The following is a 20812-nucleotide window of genomic DNA, read 5'->3' on the forward strand; positions in this document are numbered from 1 at the left end:
TACTTTTACTATTTACTACTTTTGTCACAAGTCTTTCTGTGAACTACCTCTTTTTCAGTTGTAAAACATTTGCAGTTAATGTGTTGCCTAGCGTCGTCGAATAACGACTTCTGATTGGCTGAGCCGCGTTCGAAACCGAACGTGAAGTGTTGAATAATGACGAGTCCGTGACTACAGTCACCATAACGACGTCTACTGCACTTCACTCGCTTTACAGTGTAAAAAACATACTGTCAATGGTAAAAAACTAACATCCTTAGCATGTTATTTTACTTTCATGTAAAGACTAAGTGCAACATCTCAATGTAAATTCATATTTAACACCTCGCAATAAAAACATATAAAGTCGCTTCCGGTGTCGACTGTAAAAGATTATTTTCTTGTTTATTAGCACAATTAAGTGTTGTTTCTACTGTAACATGCCCAGGTCGTCCAGAGAGACATCCTGTACACACGAGTCATTGAACCTGCTAAAAGGCACCGCTGGGATTCGAACCCAGGATCTCCTGTTTACTAGACAGGCGCTTTAACCAACTAAGCCACGGCGCCACGTGATGACGAGCACTGCAGCAGATCTTATGAAAGAAACACACTCAGAAAACGGGTATAAAATAACATTTGTTTTATTCTGTAAGGCTCATTTAATACTATACAGTGTGTAAATTACCATATTTGATTACTTCTATACATTTTATTCACATGATAAAGCCTTTTATTCAAGGCTGAATCTCACTATAAATATACTCCATTATAGCTGCGCCTATTTACAACGTGGTAATTAACTATGTAACTTTCTTTAACCCAAAAGATAATCAATCATTGCCGCAGAAATGTCCAAATCTGACAGATTCAAGTCGCCCAAGTCGTGAAAGCACAGACCGCTCAGGTCCTCCATGGACTCCTCGGTGCTGGAGAAGCTCTGGGGGTCCTGCTGGATCTGGACGCTCTCCCTGGGTCCGGGATGTGCGACTGCAGCGCAGCGGCTGCCCACAGGCTGGGACCCATGTGCATCTCCGAGGAAAGCCTCAAAGTCTTCTGTCAGATCCCATTCACAGAGCCCGCTGTGGGGGAAAGCATCAGGGCAGTAACCAGTAAAGTCTGGGGTTTGGTAGTAGTGGTCTTGGGGGATCCCTTGGAGATCCGATCCATGCGGGGAGCAGGAGGTCGGGGATGTAGCTGCGGGCGAGGACATGACCTGACCCCCCAGAATGGTTGAGAGCCTGGTGGACTGAGGTAAACTTGGAGCAGGGTATCCTGGTGGAGACGGCAAGCTGGGAGTTGGAGGGAAAGAAGGAACCAGCTGGGAGAAAGGCGGACTGGGAGCTGGGGTGTAGGTGAATGGATGGATGTAGTCTGTGGAGGATTTGGGGAACCCTCTGTTTGGTTTCTTGCTCTTGAAATAACGCGCGCGTCGATTTTGAAACCAGACCTGTTGAAAGGAATGAAATGTGGTTATTTTTACTGCACACTGCAAGGACCGAAGATTACGCACGGGCAAAGTCCGCGAAGCGCATGTCACATACCTGAATTTTAGACTCCGGCAGTCCCGTGATAGAGGCGAGAGACTCCTTCATTTTAATGTCCGGGTACTGTGTGACAGAGAAGGCCCTCTCCAGCTCGCTCAGCTGCGCCTTGCTGAAAGTAGTGCGCTTCCGGCGGCGCTGTGTGTCCGAGCGCGTCCTGTGGGGAGCATCGTGATGCACTGCAGGGAGAGGACAACATCTTACAGTTATTTACTGACCTCTAACACTGAATGAAACACATGCATGAGCACAGATATGAACTAAATCTGGATATTAGTGAATATACAGAAAGGGTGGTGGATTTTAGGCTATACTCGGTTTTAAAAGCAAAAAAAACAAAAACAAAATAAAAGACACCATGCTTTATTATCTCTTATATTCTCTCTGGTTATTAAGCCAGTTAAAATAAGGTCGTAAGTCACTCACCTCTACTGGAGTCCTGTGCGTAATCGTCGTTGTTGTTCATATCCAGGCATGTGGCGGGCCAGTAGTGTCCAGAGTAAAACGTGTTCATCTCAGCGCCAGTAAAATCCAACCCGAGAGCCATCCTTCACAACACAAAGAATAGAAGAGTGTATGTTTCCTCAAAGTCTCTCCTCGACACTACTGAACGCTCAGGATGCCAGAGGTTTTTATACTTTGCTTGACAGACACAAAACGACCCCCCCTGCACCCCCCACATCTCTGTGGATGTAGTGAGGCCTCTTACAAACGCGTGCCTTTGATGTGTTACACACCTATTAACGGCTGTCGGTCTAATAGGTGTGTGTTTGATCCCCGATGGCCCATTAATGTGCCAGTTTAGCCTAGACGGAGCTTGTCCTTCCCTTCAGGAGTGTCAGGTCACACAACACTGAGATCTTTTTAGATGAAATATCGATTTAATTTTCAGACATTCAACGTATCTTGTTGATTTATTGCTTTCCTCCATCTTGTAAAAACTAAAATACTACATTTGGACATGGCAGGTAACAATCAATCGCACTTCAAGTCTGTGGCACATCCTCCACCTCCACAGCCTCGCTGCCTCCTGGTGCGCAGCAGAAATAAAGCAGTGTGTGTGTGTGTGTGTGTGTGTGTGTGTGTGTGTGTGTGCGTGTGTGTGTGTGTGTGTGTGGATGGTGGAAGTGTATTGAAGAGGCTGCCGGAGTGTGAGGCTTCAGCCAGCTATAATGTGTCGAGGTGACAAATCGGACTACTTTTTTTCCTCCTTCCTGGTCGGTTGCGTTTCCACCGATCGAGACATCAAAACAACCGGATAACACACAGTCCAATGCACAGCCAGTTCCCAGGCTAGTGCCAGACTCACAGTGTATGGGCCATTACAGACGGGAATTTAAATCTCCAAACATAAGACAGGGCTCAGAAAGCTAAAGGCTAACACGGGCTTAAGAATGTATTAGTGGTGGTTTATTTAAAATAATGTGTGTATATATATATATATATATATATATATATACATTTTGTCAAAATAGATCTCTTATCGGGGTATTTATATGGTCACGTGATGTGAGAAATGAGTTTGAAGATGAGGCATTAACCTTGATGAGCAGTGAAGTAGTCCACATTGACTCATACTCTCCTGGACAATCAATGGACCATTAAGATCATAACTCAAACTACCTGCTGGTCGTCACATGACTTAAATTAATTAACAATATATTGATACCAGAAATAGATGGGCTGTCGATACCGGGTCACATGAGTCCAGTGACTGACCTCTGTGACCTCTGGGACTTTGACACTGAGCAGTTATTGTGTCAGTGTTTTATAGTTTATGTTATCCATTTTTAAAGCTTATTTTTTTATTTTTAAAGTTTTATTTGTGATATAATAGGCCTGTAAAGTGGTAGAAAAGTAACTATTAATGTACTGTGCTTTAGAGATTCTGTATTTTACTTTAATTTTCCATTATATGCCACACTTTACTGCACTCAACAGCTTTAGTTACTACTTAGCAAATCAATGTATGACATATCAATATGCATGTTTAAATCATTATACATTGTAAAAAAATAAATAAAATAAACTAACAACATTTAAATTGTATATCAATGAGTTGATTTATATATTTTTTTAAAGCAACTGTTAATTGTAGTGAATTAATTGCAGTTTATTATAAATTACGATTCTTTATAATACAAAATGCCTTAAACACAGCAGCTTTTGGTGCTTTTACTTATTCATATTGACAGTAAACTCTCCATAAACACTAATGCATGAGTAATAATGGTCTAATGATATATAATAGTACATATATATAATATCATTAGATAAATTATAGACTCACAGGGGCCTGATAATACTTTTGTACTTTTACCTCAGTAAAACTTTCAATGCAGGACTTTTACTGTGTATTTTTTTTACAGTGTTGTATTAGTACTTTTACTTAAGTAAACAATCTGAATACTTCCTCCACCACTGGTCTTATACTTATTTTAGTTGACCTGGTTCATTCTGAAGACATGTATTAAGTCACTCCTCTACATGCAAAAACCCCCTCTACGTATTACACACACATATATATAAATATATATATAATAAAATTGTGTTGCATATTAAACCAGGCCTAGAATATGGTGGCCTATGGAGCCATAAAAAAACCTTATTATCATGCATATAAATAAGCAATTACTTGTTGGATGTTAATGTGTATTTTTAGACATATTTTTAAAAATAAAAACTTTCTAAACATTAAGCAATAAGTTAGTGGCACCCAAAATGAACCCCAGCTGAAGACTCAGGTTCTACAGTGTGGAGGCATAAAGAGAGTAACAGAACAAAACAAAACCACTAGGTGGCAGCATTAGACAACATAGATAGATAGATAGATAGATAGATAGATAGATAGATAGATAGATAGATAGATAGATAGATAGATAGATAGATAGATAGATAGATAGATAGATAGATAGATAGATAGATAGACAGATAGAAAAAATATAACAAATGCAGATGCTTCCCACACAGGATAGGTGACAATGTGACCTCCACAGTCACCAGATGTGAACATCTATTGGAGATTTGGGAGCTATGTGTTACACAGCTCTCTCCTCCACCATCATCGAAAACACCAAATGAGGGAATATCTTTTGTAAGAGTGCCATCAAACCCTGCAGGAGAGCTCAGATACTTGGAGAATCTATTAGAAAAAGATTGGGAGATGTTGGGTTTCCTGTAGTTTTTCACCTATTTATGTGTTTGGGAGACTAAGAATAATAAAGGTGGTTAAACCCAACAAACTTTCTTTTTCTGCTGCTGCTGAGATTATTAACTAGTTATAGTGAAATGTCTGGGGTTAAATCACAAACACCACACCTTTTCTTCTCATACATTCCTTCTTCATTTCATTCTGAGTCTCTGTCCTGTAGCTCAAACTGTATCTTGTGACCTCTTCCATAAAAACAAACCCACAATACACACAATACAGTCCTTCTCTCTGTGTCTGAATGCTTCAGTTTATACCTCACAAACTCAGGTGTGCACACAGAGAAACGCTGGTCTTCTGTGTCCACACTCCTCTCTCTAAAAAAAAGAAGAAAAATCAGGGATTGACACTCAGGTGTGAATGACGCTGTGCCCTCCTCTCCCTCACCTACATCCTCGCTCCTTCCTTCACAATACACAAACACCATTCCTCAGCCCGCTGTTTGATGTGGAAACTCCGTCCACATTTCCTGTCATCCTGAGAGATTTTTGGGCCTAATCCATGTGCTGCATGGCCGAGGTGAGGGGGTCACTCCTCGCCCGTGTCCCTTGCGCTGTAAAAGTCTTTCTGGATTTGAGAAATAGAAGCTGAGTGTGATTTCAGCTTGGCTGTGGATAAAAGAACTTCAGGCTCTGTAAAGGGGAAGACGGGAAACTTGTGATTTAGTGCAGCTATAGTTACAAAATAAATAGATATTACGACTCAGAGGGAATGCAGAGGACAAGAAACTGAAATATTCTGTCAGCACCGTTTACAGCGCTGCGATCTAGCAGGTCGGTGTCACTCAAGCTTGACTTTGATGAAAGTACAAAGCCAGAAAGTTCATAAAGAGAATTGTGGTTTCAGGCTGAGTTCATTTACTGTTCAATCAACTATATTAATTACACAAAATATAAAAAAAAAAAGCAAACAGATTCTTTCTCAAGAGTGACATTTGCTTACTGTTTATGTTTGGTTTTAGGTTTATATTTTCCTGTTGAGCTTTATGTATTTGTCAGAGAAGGGATACAGTGCAAACACTCGTTACTGTACTTAAAAGACCAGTGTGTAAGATTTGGTGGCATCTAGTGGTGAAGCTGCAGATTGCAACTAACTGAACACTGCCAGCGTCTGTATTTGACCAGCTGGGAATGAGAATGCAAAAGGCCCAATCTAGAGCCAGTGTTTGGTTTATTGTAAGGTAACAAAAACATAAGGATTCCTATTTTCTCTATTATACACTAATGAAAACATACATCTGTTTGTTTTTCTATCTTGCACATTGAAAATGTAAATATATGTCACACATCTTGCAGATTTCCTGGTGAATTTTGCACATTTCTGTTCAGCTCTTTACTCATTTATTTAAGTATCTATTTAGTTCATTTTGTACATATTCTCTCACTCTTTATATTTGTATATAGAAGCTTCTTTTTATTGTCTCTATTTTTTTATCTTTTTATCTTTATTTATATTTTCCTACACTTCATTGTGATTCTTACGCACCAATGTACTGAAGCAAATTCCTCATATGTGAAAACTTACATGGCAATAAACCTGATTCTTGGCACCTTAATTGTAACTTATTAATTAATTATTCAACTCAGGTTTCTTTGTTTACTGTTTACCTGTTCTGCACTTTAAGTTACATGTAATATTTGATATTTTAACTTTATTCTATTCTTCTATTTGTGTGTTGTGTAAAGGGAGTCGGGCAAAGTAAGATTTTCATTGTACGTATAAACCACTGTGTTTCTTACTGTGCATATGACAATAAACCTCTTGAATCTTGAATCTTCTGATTCTGATTCTGATACCTATGAAAACCCTCCTAAATGTTACACACTGGACCTTTGAGTAATGTTTTTCAGGTATCTGTACTTTACTCAACTTTTTACTTTTACTTTTTTACACAAATACTTAATTTTTTCAAAACAAATTTGAACAAACTACTTTAGTTTTCATGCATTTGAAAGGAATTATCGATGTCTTTATTTGTTTTTATCATTGCACGTCTTCCTAATATCAAGACCGTAACATCACAAAAAACGACATAAAATAACCTATTTGAAGTTTAGCTTTGCACAGAAACAGCTGGTAGAAAAGTCCTTCAGAGAAACCAGGAGAGCACATCTTTACTTTCAGTGTCTATAATTCTATTTGAGTAAGGAATGTGTGTATTTTTACAACCTCTGGTATTTGTACAAAGACTCATATGGACATAGGACTAGAAATGCTGTGGTACTTGTCTCTGTAGAGATAAACACAGCAAATAAACACATACACACACAAAAAAAAAACTGCCTCTCATGGACGTGGATCAGGCTGGATGGACGACGGGATACTCACTCCTGAAATAGAATATTCTTTCAATTCCAGGATTTCCAGGAAAATCCGACCGGATCATTATGTCAGAGAGTATCACACAGTGCTGAGATCTACAGCGTAAGTGTGACTGCTGGCATCTGATAAAAGACGGATAAATCCACAACAGGGAACTGAATAAACACTGTGTATTATATCATTATTGATTATATTATTACACACTCTTTTAATTCAGTTGTTGTATTGTGATGTCATTATTTAGATAGGACCATATATCTATTATATAACAGTGTTTGACGATTTATATACAACTGTATTAGCGTCAGAAAATGGCTCCTAAAACTAGTATGAGAATATCTGTTAGTACTATAAAGCCTTATTCACAAAATGTAATTTAAAAAAGTTTGTTCTACAAATTGCTTCAAGGCACAGAGCTCATTTCTTTCTTCTTTCCTTTTGCTGATTTTTGTCAGAGTCAAACAGTAAAATCTAGTGAGTGTGAGATTAAAGAGCAAATAAATACTCAGACACAATATCTGTCTTTGTCGCTTATTCCAGAGGATTCATTATTGCTTGTAAGAGCCTCCATGTATTATCACTCTTTATTACATACATGTGCATGTTTATTAACAAGGTCAGAACATTACTATCTGTAGCTCTCTTCTCCTCCGCCGTTACAGGCTCACAGTTCTTACCTGGCAACACCTGTCCTGCAGTTGATAAGGAAGTTGGATACAAACACACTGGGAGGTGTCTAATTCCCGCAGACACACAGAGGGAAGCTGAATACTTTTCATCCCATGTGATATAATTGCAATTGTAGTCACTCTTATTATTCTTTATGATGGATACTTCATTGTTTTGGCAGCTACAAGCCCACGAGCATTTTAACACAACAAATAACGTAGGCTATTATTTATATTATTATTAATAATTGTTTATTATGAAGTTAGGAGAGCTCTTTGGGTCATCATGCAGAAGTGTTTTGTTCTGGGACAGCGGGGTCCAGGTCTAACCAGAACACCTGGGATAAAATCTCCAAATGTGGCTGCAGAACACAGCTGATCCTTCTGGTGGATCTAAACAGAGAACACTAAAGAGCCATGCTAGTGGCTCTGTAAGGCTGTAGGCACAGCAGTGCTTTGAGAGAATTGCCAGAGGTGAGACCAAGTCACTGTTTTGCAAGTCCTAAACTTTTAGTCCTAAACAAGTCCTAATGCGCTCTTTACTAAATTAATGTCCACTTTCTTCCAACTGGGGCTCAGAAACGTCACGTTAGCTCTTCGTGGTTCTCTCGTGCAACTTGATTGGATGCTGTCGGATTTGAGAATCAGGAAATGAAAAAGTAGTTTCAGGTCAAAAAGCACAAATCCAAGTGAAGCCAAAAGTCACTGGTGTTAAAGTCACAAGTATTTTTTAATCTTGTCGAGTCATGAAATTTTCAACTAGAGTCTGACTCATGTGACTCGAGTCCACAGCTCAGTTAGTTGCTAATGCTAACAGGCTAATATGCTCACAATGACAATGTTAACATGTTTAGTTAATAAGTAATAATGTTTACTATCTTCAACTTTACCATCTTTGAGTGTGTTTGCATTCTCACATTAGTTTATTAACACCAAACACAAAGTAAAGCTGCGGTTAATAATGACATTTGTTTTGCAGGTTTGGTCATAAATTGAAGTTTCATGGTGAACTATTTATTAATCGTCAAGACATTTAACTCGGCCTCGCTAAAAAACTAAAATGTCAACCTCATGGTGGCGCTAGAGGAAAAGTCAGGATAAGTATACAGGCAGAGTGCATCCACTGGAGACCATGAATGTCGGTACAAAATGTATGGAACAATTATGAGTCAGGTAATTATAAGATATCATAATTTCTAATCTAATCTCATAATTTAGATATTTTTATTATATAATTTTGACGTTCTATCACATTTTGACTTTTTATCTCATAATTTCGAAGTTTTATCTCATAATTTAGTTTTTTTAAATTAATCATTTAGATTTTATTACATAATTTTAATATTTAGTCTCATTATTTTGACTTTTTTACTGGTAATTTGGATTTTTTTTATTACATAATTTTCACATTTTAACTCATTATTTTGACTTTTTCTCTTATAATGTTAATGTTTAATCTCATTGTTTTGTCTTTTTAACTAATTATTTAGATATTATTTATCACATTATGACTTCTTATCATAAACATTTTTAATAATTTTGCCTCAACATGTATTTTTAATGATCAAGTCTAAGTTTTGGTCCTCCACAGTGCAGTGGTGCTGGTAGCAGTGGCTGAAAGCCTAGAGGCAGTTAGGTCCTGCCCCTGTGGGGGTGGAGACCTAACGGTAGGGAGAGCTATGTTTCTCCGTCGTTGTCACTCCTCTGCTCCTCTGCAGCGGGTTTTCTCACCACCAACACCAACAGGGATCTCAAGAAAGTAACCCACTGAAAACCAATCAGGTAGGAATAAAACTAAGGCGGCTGTGTATTTCTCTCTCTATCGATTAATGGTTAGATTGATCTGACTGGCTGCAGCGACCATCGGCACTGAGTGAAGGTCAGGAAACGGACTAAAAAAACGCTATTTGTGAGGAAAAACAGAGGATTAAAGACTACCAACCAACCAGTGTGACAGATTAGGAAGATATTGAATGACAACTGTGGAAGAGTTAAGGGTGAATTACAGAGTTATAACGTTAAATATCCGCTATTGTCTCCTGCAGTGAGGGAGTAGGATCAACCGGATATCATACGGTGTGATGATATATGTGTATAAAGTGTGTGTGTATATGATATTACTGCACCTTCAACTCTGACCCAGTGGATGTAATTCTTATGGAGGTTTCCTATTACACTGCTATTACAACACATAACACAAAGAGCAACATAAGAGGCTACCATTAGGCAGGAGGGGCATTTAAACTGCGCTGTAAGACCCATAGTGAGGAGGAAGGCTGCTGGTTGGATGGACTACTTTTTGCAGTAGTGTAGGAGGTATTCACATATTTGATTAAGTAAAAGTAAAGAATACAGTGTAAAAAATGCATTATAATTAAGTTTGTTTAATCAAAAGTACTTAATGCATAAAGAAAACGCCCCTGTGACTGTTATTGTTACTCATCCATTAATATAAAAGCAAGAAAACTAATTTTTTAACTTTTTTCTAAAGAACTGTGACTAATGATTTTTTTTATGGATTAATCTGAGCGAATTGTTTTGTCGATTAATCGATTGATTGTTTATTTCGCAACACTTCAGAAAACAGTGAAAAATGCTGTTACATATACCAGAGTTACACTTTCACAATGTTTGTTTTATCCAACCAAAACTCCAAATTATTAAAAGGAAAAGCATCTTATTTTCACACACACACACACACACACACACACACACACACACACATATTGTTTGCATGGCAAATAGTTTAAATGATTTACAAAATATTTGCCAATTAATATTCTGTAGTTATTCTGTAGTGATTGCAGTGACAGACGGTTTAAAAGCGACCGCGGTCCCCTCTTGGCTTGAAATCAACGTTTTCTCTCTGTGTCCCACAAATGTCTCAAACTCTTCTTTTATTTGTTCTAGACTTAAAGGTCCAGTGTGTAACATTTATTGCCAGAAAGAAAATATAACATTCATAACTTTTATTAGTCTATAATCACCTGAAAAAAGAATCGTTATGTTTTTGTTACCTTAGAATGAACCTTTTATATCTACAGACCCAGAACGATCAAACCAAAAACTGGCACTAGGACTGGGACTGGCCTTTTGCAGCCACCGTAGTTTCTCCTTTGTGCTTTGAGAGGAAGGGTGAAGCGAGGGAGTTGCAATCTGCAACTACACCGCTAATTGCCCCTGAATCCTAAACACTATGACCTCTAACAACCACTTCTTTTTATTCATTCTACATAATAAATATAGTTTATTAACTTTATTTCAGTAACTTGCGTCACTTGATTGAAGTTCTGCCAGTTGTTCCCTCCACCTATACCTTCCTTTAATCATTGGTTGAGTTACTGTTTCTTGTTTATTTCCAACCGTTTGTTCAATAAATACATAAACTGCAAACTGCAGTACAAATGCAAACTTGTGTATGTTGGTATACAACAAAAAGCTTAAACAAATCCACAAAGGGAGGGAGAACATCAAACAAACAATTTAAACATCTACTAGCTCAGACAAACTACAGTAGGTACATATTTACACATATTATATTTAGGAACGCCCTAATCCACAGATCCGGAGATAAGAAAGAGTGAGAAAAAGGTCAAATGAACTATGTACATATTTACAAGTGATAGAAACGCCCTAATCCAGAGATACGAGAGTAAGAGTGGGAGAAAAGTCAAACGTGCTGCTAACACCATACCTAGTCTACCAACTGTTTCCAGGCACAAAGAGGAGAGGAAGAGACCCCTCTGAGATCAATTCTCTGTTGTAAGCGCAGATGTGACGTAGCGTAGATGTTGTGCAGGACCTAACAACAACAAGCTATTTTTAATTGTCTCCGGTACGACGAAGCACCCTTAATTTTGAGGTGAAGTCATGAATTAAAAAGTCATGAAGTAAATGTATTAACGGGATGTGTCAATGTTACATTATTGAATTATTATTTTAGATTATAGCTGCAACAATTAAGTCAATTAATCAACTGGTCAAACAGAAAAATAATCAGCAGCTATTTTGATAATCAATAATTGTTTTGGGTCATTGTATAGAAAAAATTCCAACATCCAGCTTCTGAAATATACATTTTCTGGTTTCTGGATTATGATAGTAAAATGACTCTTATGGATGCAGCAGACTGAAACTGAAACTATCATTTTTTTCACAGGATGTCCCGGGAAGAGCAGGCAGTGGCTCGTGCCAGGAAAGCGTTTGAAACAGGCAGGTCCAAATCTTTAGATTACCGGATCTACCAGCTGAAGAACCTGCAGCGGTTATTCACTGAGAAGCAGAAAGAGATTGCAGATGCCATCAAGAAAGACCTCAATAAGGTGAGTAGTGAGCAGTTCTTCTCTACCAGAGGGCGTTACTACGAATCGAGGTAACTGACTTCAGGTGTAACTTCCAGGTTAACTCTTACTACAAAAGTACTACATAGGTTTTACCCGAGGTATGTTGTCATGGCAATTTACTCTGCATGTCTTAACCGCTCCGATCATGTTGTCTTTGTGGTTGTTACTCTATAAACCTTCTCTCCTCTGTCCATAATCTTGTGGAGGTGAAGAAAAATACAGGCACACATCAAAATCCTCTAGTTTACCCCGATGATGTTTCTATGAAAGATATTGATTCTCATCTCAGGGGAATTCAGTATCTGTCCCAGTTTAATGGTTATAAAGATCAAATACACTGTACACGTTTCCTCCAGGTTAACCCTCAGGCTCACTTTCTTAATTAATTAACAGGTTATTTTAGATTTGAGAGCAAAACAGAGAACCTACGACACGATCACTGTTATGTTACTTATGAATTTACTCTGCCTCCCTGTCGTTGTTGGCTCCTACTACAGTGAGATTAGGCCTTTAACTTTTCTTTTAACTCCTCATATCCTGATATTAGCATAGTACGTTCTTACGTTGCACAAGCCATTATGAAAAACCTCAGATTAAGTTGACACAGACTCAACTAATATCTCAACTGTAGTACCGTTTAACACCAGTGTAGACAATCAGAGTTTGTCAACCCGTGCTTTCCTTGATAACCCTTAATAATCTGAGTAGGTTCAACTCTTTTAATAGTACAGCACTCTGGTCTCCAACAAGATTGAGAGTCTCTGAACTGAACAAAAACTGGGGTCACAGTCAGTTCTGAGGCTTTTTGTTCAGGCTTGTATTTCTTAGTTTGTGCAAATCAGCTACCGGCTATTAGCTCTGAATTTCCAAGTGACATTATTGCTTGTGCCGCTGTCGCATAGACAACCGGATAGCTTTCTGTTTTGCCCAGATGTTAGCGTTGGAAATGAGAGAGTAGAAAGATGCATGTTCACTGAAGTATTAAGATAAAATGTTTTCAGAAAGCTGACAAAGTGATCAGAAACAAGTTGTTGTGAAATGCAAATATTAATGAAGTAGAGGGTAGAAACATATTAGAACATATAAGATCTCCACAAAGGAAGCTATTAAAAACATTTTGAAGACATACTTTATAATGAAATCACACAGTAAAAAAGGATAAAGACAAATACAACATCAGCTATGAGTCTAATGTCATTGTCTTCATCCCCAGAGCGAGGTGGGGACCCAGCTGTATGAGACTCTGGGCCTGGAGGGGGAGATCAGCCAGGCCATCAAGAAGCTAAAGGATTGGGCGGCCCCTCGGCCGGTGCAGAAGAACGTGATGACCATCGCGGACACCGTCTACATCCAGCCACAGCCGCTGGGAGTGGTGCTTATCATCGGGGCTTGGAACTACCCCTGGGCGGTCACCATCCAGCCACTCATTGGAGCCATCGCCGCTGGTACGGTAGCATGTTGTGTGTGTGTGTGGGGGGGGGGGTTGAAGGGCCACATGTGTATGATGTAATGAGGTCAGCGATCACATTTGTATCTGATTTCATTGCCATTTTCCCGTGTGATGAATCTGTCTGTGCATAAAATCTCAGACACCAGCAGTTGAATTTTGAAACACTGACACACAGTTTGTATCCTTCGTCCAGACAGTCGATTTCAGAATTACACAAGATAGAATCAAGGATCACAATGTCGTGCCCAGTATTACGCAGACTCCAGACGCAAATCAAAGCTCATATAACAGTTTATTAAGCAACAAACATGCTCAAACCACAACTCTGTCTCATTTTTTGAAGCAAAATATATATTTAGTCTTTTATTTTTCAGTCCTGTTCAGTTTCCTTGTCTTGTGATCATAACCACTCCAGTTCCTTTTTTTTTAATCTAAGTCTCACCCAGCTGGTGATTAATGGGTCAAAGGCCACCCTGTGAACTCTACCACAGTCATTAGAGAGTAATAAGATTAGCCATAGATTTGTAATAAAAAAATGTGTGTATGTAATTTCTCCCATGCAGGTGATCGTGTATCATATCATATATATGGTGTCCTTGTTTTATATATATGTATATACACGTCTGAACTCTGTGTGTTGTTCCTATCAGTGAATGAAGAGCAAAGTTAAACTCAGCTCCAAGATAAGAAGTCATGAATAATTGATGTCGCTCTCAAAAGCTACCCTCAAACATCCGCCTTGCACTTGTATAGAGGCTCTGAATCGAGTGTTTTGTCTCGGCTCGGATCGCTTTGTGATGCAAACCTCAGTGTGGAGTGTTTGCTTGTGGCTGTTTAGCATGACACAGCAGTATTTTTAACTGTCTTTTGTCTGATGCTTTTATTTGCTTGAATCTTTTGTTTGTTACTTGTCCCCAGTCATAGGTTTACATTTTAGTACTACAAATGCTGCAGGTCAGCAGCTCATTTGTATTTCATCCGAAACAAAGCATGTTTATAGCTGAGGGACTTTTAAATCCTGACAGGCTGCAGCCTGTGCAGTGCAGTGTTTGTACAGTCTGGACTTTATCCTTTATCCTTTGCTCCACAATTATCAGCTCTTACATGGACAGTCATATCAGCCCTGCAGGTCACAAGTCTTTTCTCTTGATTCATTGGCTGATGAATGATACCGATCATCAAAATAAAAATCCAGGTCAGAGTTACTATTGGCACTTTCTGTTTAATAAGTCTTTAACCCTTAAATACAGTTTCAGGTCCATAAGAAAATGTGTATGTGTGTGTGTGTGTGTCCTCATGCACCACCTTCTGACAGCTATTAATGAAAATCAGTTTATTTTAATTAATAAAACACTGTATCTCAGCATGGTGAAAAGGTATATTAGAAGTTGCAGAAATAAAATGCAGTTCCTCTAATACTGAGATGTGCATTTTGTAGAGAAAATCACAGTGTAACTTCTAAAAAAGTTGGCCAGTTGTAGCATCCGTGTAATAATCAACAGACAATAGCATAAAGAGGCACTGAGGGGGCAAAAGTTACTTTTCAAAAAACACAGTTCTTGTATGTATGGAAATGTCGTCTGAGGTGACAAATTATTATCATGCTTTAATTTCAGGACAAATACACTGACAGATCTCAGATATAAACCACTGACGTAGTCTATGTAATAAGCAGGTATTACATATGTTCCCAAGTAAACCAGAAGCCTTATATATACACTACCTGCCTCAGTAATGGTAAACAGACACAGTTAGAGACTAGCTGGTGAACATTTAGCAGCTCAAGAGCCAAAGAGACAAAAAACACAGAGCTAAAAGAGAGTGAATATTAGATTTACCTGTTTTACATAGACATTAACAGCCTATAAACTAGTAAGTAGTGAGTCTGTTTAAAAAGAGGAAAGGCAGGTACCAGATTATAGCCTAAAATGCAAATTAATTCAAATTTCATAATAAAAAAACCCAAATATTGCTCCACTGTAAAACAAACGACAGGTATAGTTTTACACTAGAAAAACAACTAATGCATAAATAACTGAACTTTGAACTTTATGCTATATAGGCTATAGAAATACATTAAACTTTATCAAGACCAATTTTAGGCTCTGGTTAGTCTTCCTCTAATGTTTGATTCACGCACTCACATCACTACAGAAGTTGCTAATCATAAAAGACTACGATTTTACCTGCCCATGTATATTATTATACTCTCTATGAGACCACACTACTGCCATAAAAAGAAATATTTCTACATGTATAATAATATTTGTCTTTCTATCTTCTGCTTTTGTTATTTTTCAGGTAATGCAGCGGTGGTCAAGCCCTCTGAGGTCAGTGCTCACACGGCAAAGGCCATGGAGCAACTGCTGCCGCTTTACATCGACAAAGTAAGGATGGGTTTCATAACATCCACACAATACGTATCTGAGTGTTCATGAGAGTGAAACAAGACACTGCTGTTGTTCATGAAATGTAAGACTACTGTTTCTTAAGCAGACAACACTGCCCTACAAAGGTAAAGTGCAGTAACAGAAGCAGTGAGGTTGAGAAATGGGTTGGACGGCAACTGTAAAAACAGATAGAAAGGCTGTAATGATTTCATTTTAGGATAATTTGTTTATCCTATAAAATACAGGTACTGCACCAATATAGTATATTAACTTTCCATGGACAACCTTGCATACACAGGTGAAGAAATTATCTACAAAGCCAAAAAAAACTAAATTAAATTGTAATAAAATTACCACTGCTTCAGGTACTTGGTGCTGCTTTGTGATAACTGGATGTGTGTTTCTACTCTGTGTGTCAGGAGCTTTACCCTGTAATAACCGGAGGAGTGGCAGAGACCCAGGAGCTGCTGCGCCAGAGGTTCGATCACATCTTCTACACTGGCAACAGCATGGTGGGCAAACTGATCATGGAGGCTGCTGCCAAACACCTGACACCCGTCACCCTGGAGCTGGGCGGCAAGAGCCCCTGCTACATCGACAAGAACTGTGACATAAGCATAGCCTGCAGGTCAGAACGATGGTTGAACACCATTTGGCTTTTCTCCATTGTTTTTTATAGCAATTGTATTTCTTTGTTTTCTATCTAGTCTTTCTTAAACTGTCGGTATTCCTTCCTGAGAGCTTCCTGTTAACTATTCCACTACTGTGTAGGCGTGTTACCTGGGGAAAGTACACTAACTGTGGTCAGACCTGCATCGCCCCAGACTACATCCTTTGTGATCCCAGCATCCAGGACCGGGTCATCGAAGAGGTCAAGAAGTCCATTAAGGTACAGAAGACCAGTAATGATTAATTTATTCAGTTTTAAACTACAAAAAAATAGGGAATTCTGTCCAAAAGATTCATTATCAAAGGCCCTAAAATGATAAAGTGACAACCTGCAATGTCAGAAAGTCCTGAGAGCCTCATGCTATAGTGTACCAACACAATCTCTGGCTTTAAGAATATTTGTGTGGTCATGTGATTGTTTTGTCGCTGCCAGGAGTTCTACACAGACGACCCAAAGACCTGCCCTGACTACGGACGCATCATCAACCAGCGCCACTTCAAGAGGATAATGGCCATGGTGGAAGACAGCACCGTCGCTGTGGGAGGAGACAATGACGAGTCAGACTGCTACCTGGGTAATACTTCGGACAGCATGAGGATTTTTTTACCTGAATATGTGACTCAGGTGTCTCAAAAAGCTTTTTAATGGGAGCTTGTTTTTATATGGTTTACATTCATGCAAGTATATTAAAAAAGATGCATGTGATAAACAGTGTTCCTGCGTTGTGTTTAGCCCCCACAGTTCTTCGGGACGTGAAGCCAGAGGCGAAGGTGATGCAGGAGGAGATATTTGGACCTCTGCTTCCCATTGTGTCGGTCAGCGGCCTGGACGAAGCAATCCAGTTCATCAATAAGAGAGAGAAACCTCTGGCCCTCTACATCTTCTCACAAGACAAAAAGGTATCTAAAAGCAGATAATTAAATGTCTAATTCTAGTAGTAGTGGCTTATTTTCAATGTGTTTATATTTTTAATGAATCTTTGAATTGCCTTGTGTCTGAATGGTGCTATATAGACAGACATTACACACATATGCAGACATCTACATGTACAGTATGTAGATTCAGACTCATGGGCCTAACATTGTTCTCTTTTCTCTAAAAGGTGATACAGAGAATGACAGACGAGACGTCCAGTGGAGGACTGCTGGCCAACGACTGCCTTGTGCACTATTCTGTCAGCTCTCTGCCTTTTGGAGGAGTCGGTGAGTACACACAAACAAGAGTCTCTTTCACTTTCTCATTCATTGGTGAACTCACCCGTTCACTCAAGCTGCATACGTTTAGCTTGAGCAAATCAACCAGTCAATCAATCAGACAACCATTGGCCAACATTGGAGAGTTTTTTTCATTCTACATAGTGAATATAGTGTATTCATTTATCTCTACTTTACCCAGAATTGTCCCAGATACTATATCTTTGTGTCTCAGGTGCTATTGTCAAGGTTCCCGGGACAATGGGACATCCTTAATTTTGAATGCTAGGAGATAATGAAACCATCACAGTTAATAAATATTCAGGTTTCCATTTTTTATCAGTGTTCAACTACCAAAATATAGTAATCCAACTGTTTAAAATCTCTTCCTTGTTTGTGTGGTCAAGAAAACGCTGACATCAGAGATTTTAGAGTTGACGCTCAGATGAACCAGAGTCACCTCTATAATACTACTACTTTTTACAGTGTCTATTTTAACTTCACTGTCTCTGCTTTCAGGGTTTTCTTTTGACTCTCCATCAAACTAGAGGCCAATATGTGTTCACACAATTAAACCACCTTTGTCTGTTTTCTCTGTACAGGAAACAGTGGTATGGGTTGCTACCACGGCAAGTTCAGCTTTGACCAGCTGAGCCACCTGCGTGGTTGTCTCATCAAACAGCTGGAAATGGAGGGTGTGAACAGCATGCGGTACCCACCTCACACACTCAAGAAGCTGGGCTGGGCGCGCTTCTTCATCCTAAAGAACGTAGACCTGGGCTGGATTGGACGGATGGCGCTCTTAGCCGTCATGGCTGTGGTGGCTGCTGTGGTGCTACAAGTGAGTTGCAGAGGACGAGAGAAACGGCACTACAAAAACAGAAATGTTTGCATTGTGTATCACGGGCAAACAAAGCTTATTGTTTACTGTTTATTAGGATGCCCATTAGCACCAGCACAAGCACTGGTTATTCTTCCTGGACTCCACCACGCACACAGTTATACACACAGTTATACACACTGCAACCACATAAACACAACACACACAAAAAAGCTCATCTCATTAAATGAACATACAAATACAGTCGGAAGAAAAACTAATTGTCTTCACAACAGACAATATTTGGGCACAACAAGAAATTATAAATCAATCACACTTTCTCAAGAATTCATAATAAACGTGAGTTTTCTTCATTAATACAAATAAATAATACTTAAAAAAACCATAACCATAAAAAACATATAATAAATGATAATAAACCATTATCTGACATAAATCACAGTCATAATGAAAATCCTTTAAAGAAAAAAACCCTGACCACACTGATCTCTTGTTTGTTTGTTTACACCAATTTGTTGTGCCCTTTTCCCTTTATGGCCCGTTTCCACCACCAACTGTCAATGTGTGTTACCGCCCTTTAAAGTTGGCAGAAATGCACGTCACAACACCTCAAACAGGAGAGGGGCCCACTCACCAACACACTGCTCTAAAGCACCACCAGGGGGCGAAAATGTTACAGCTTACCTGCGAGATACTTGTCAGTCATAAGGTGCTGCAGGGATGACGTTGTAGGATGTTTTTGTAGGCCAGTTAGCATCTCCCTGGTTCCACCAACAAAAAGTTATTGGGTTATTGCAGAAAAGAACAAAAGTTTGTGATACTTACATGTTTTGTTCAGCCAGAAAATCTTCACGTTTATTGTTTTTAAAGCGTAAATGCAATCGGCAGAAGTAAAAATCTAACGTTATATAAATATAAAAATATATAAATGAACTACACCACGCTCGCATGACTTCAACCTCACCACCACTAAGCTTTAAAGAGGTATTGCACACTAAATTAAATTAAATTAAACCCTAGAATGAGCCTTTAATGCAGTCTGCCACCATGTTAAACGGCCATGTTTCTACAGTAGCCCAGACGGGACAAACTAACAACACACATGGACCTTTTTAGCTTTTGCTGACCACAGACTTTATTTCAGGCATCTAACCAAAAACTCATTGACTTGAACTAATTTCTGGGTGTTAGGACTTATTCCTGCAGCAACTCATCGGCCTTTAAACTGAAGGACATCTTTTCTTTTTCAGAGATATCTCCTTTGAAGACATCCCGCTGCTCCCAACAAGCCTGCTGTTTCCTTGACCCCCAGGACCAGAGAGAAGAATATATATCGTATATAAATCAGATCAGCACCTGCTCTGCTGTAATACAGGGAACGTAAAGGTAGTTGCCTTAATCCATTTTGCATTTCAGTAACGATGTCAGACGTTTCACGTAGCTCGCTGTAGAAGGTTTCTTATTTTAATGAAGGTAATCAAAGGTATGAAGGTACAGTGTGGCTTTCAGCATTACTACGTTCCACTTTAACCCGTTAGACCAGGTTTGCATACCTAATATATATTCAATATATATATCTTAAATACACTAAATGATTTTAAATGAAGGAACAAAATGTGTAACATTGCTGTAAGACTGACAGTACAATGTCAGTTTCTTTCTTTTTTACTGTGATTTGAACAATAATTGTAGCATTTCCTGACAATGTTCACTGAAAAGTTAGTAAAGTTTAACAAATGTAATGCAATTTCTTGTCATAGTGAAATTGTTGTTATTGTTTCGTAGGAGTTACCTACAGTTTATTTTGTGTCCATTCCATTTCAGTAACAGATAAGCCATTAACTCCACATTCAACCTGAAGTTGCTCAATAATTTCTGTCCAGTGTGAGTTTGACGGTAGTGATGAAGACATTATGTCTGTCAGTCAGTTTTCAGTCCGTCTGTTAGTTGACGACAGTCTGTCAGAATCAAACAGGATAATGTTAAGGATGTTTTTTATTTAATTTTCTTTAAACACCAAATGCCTGTAACAAATTTAAACAGCCTTGTCAGTTGTTTAGTAATCTTTAAACAACAATAGTTGCTAAATGTTGGTAATGTAATAGTTGAATAAATACATGTATTTCTATATGGGATTAATATTCAAATAAATATATTTATACATGTATCCGTTTGTGACTTGGTTATTTAATTTTCATGATGTA

The 20812-nt window shown here is 38.6% G+C and overlaps 2 protein-coding genes and 1 non-coding gene across 3 annotated transcripts; 1 reads left to right on the plus strand and 2 right to left on the minus strand.

Moving 5' to 3' along the window:
- Positions 1-475: 475 nt before the first annotated feature.
- On the minus strand, positions 476-549 carry trnat-agu (transfer RNA threonine (anticodon AGU)). Its single transcript has one exon. It is a non-coding gene; the product is annotated as a tRNA-Thr (tRNA).
- A 58-nt stretch (positions 550-607) lies between these two features.
- On the minus strand, positions 608-4995 carry LOC127364133 (retinal homeobox protein Rx2-like). The gene is made up of 4 exons (XM_051401362.1): positions 4989-4995; positions 1950-2071; positions 1524-1702; positions 608-1429 (listed from the first exon to the last, which is right to left on the minus strand). The coding sequence occupies exons 2-4, from the start codon at positions 2068-2070 to the stop codon at positions 797-799; spliced, it is 933 nt and encodes a 310-aa protein (XP_051257322.1). The 5' UTR covers position 2071; positions 4989-4995; the 3' UTR covers positions 608-796.
- Positions 4996-9339: 4344 nt separating this feature from the next.
- aldh3a2b (aldehyde dehydrogenase 3 family, member A2b) lies at positions 9340-20775 on the plus strand. Its single transcript, XM_051401796.1, has 11 exons — positions 9340-9503; positions 11881-12043; positions 13278-13509; positions 15816-15901; positions 16324-16532; positions 16676-16793; positions 17007-17148; positions 17307-17473; positions 17677-17776; positions 18370-18608; positions 19859-20775. The coding sequence occupies exons 2-11, from the start codon at positions 11882-11884 to the stop codon at positions 19871-19873; spliced, it is 1470 nt and encodes a 489-aa protein (XP_051257756.1). The 5' UTR covers positions 9340-9503; position 11881; the 3' UTR covers positions 19874-20775.
- The last annotated feature ends 37 nt before the right edge of the window (positions 20776-20812 follow it).

Source organism: Dicentrarchus labrax, unplaced genomic scaffold (assembly GCF_905237075.1).
Source record: "Dicentrarchus labrax unplaced genomic scaffold, dlabrax2021, whole genome shotgun sequence".
Taxonomy (NCBI): Eukaryota; Metazoa; Chordata; class Actinopteri; family Moronidae; genus Dicentrarchus; species Dicentrarchus labrax.

Excerpts from the sequence above, each read along its gene's own strand:
- LOC127364133 (XM_051401362.1), bottom strand. The coding sequence starts at position 2,070 with ATGGCTCTCGGGTTGGATTTTACTGGCGCTGAGATGAACACGTTTTAC. Across the intron at positions 1,703-1,949 it reads CGCACAGGACTCCAGTAGAG|TGCATCACGATGCTCCCCAC; the intron begins GTGAGTGACTTA and ends CTCTCCCTGCAG. Across the intron at positions 1,430-1,523 it reads TGCCGGAGTCTAAAATTCAG|GTCTGGTTTCAAAATCGACG; the intron begins GTATGTGACATG and ends TCCTTTCAACAG.
- aldh3a2b (XM_051401796.1), top strand. The coding sequence starts at position 11,882 with ATGTCCCGGGAAGAGCAGGCAGTGGCTCGTGCCAGGAAAGCGTTTGAA. Across the intron at positions 15,902-16,323 it reads TGCCGCTTTACATCGACAAA|GAGCTTTACCCTGTAATAAC; the intron begins GTAAGGATGGGT and ends TCTGTGTGTCAG. Across the intron at positions 17,149-17,306 it reads CGAGTCAGACTGCTACCTGG|CCCCCACAGTTCTTCGGGAC; the intron begins GTAATACTTCGG and ends CGTTGTGTTTAG.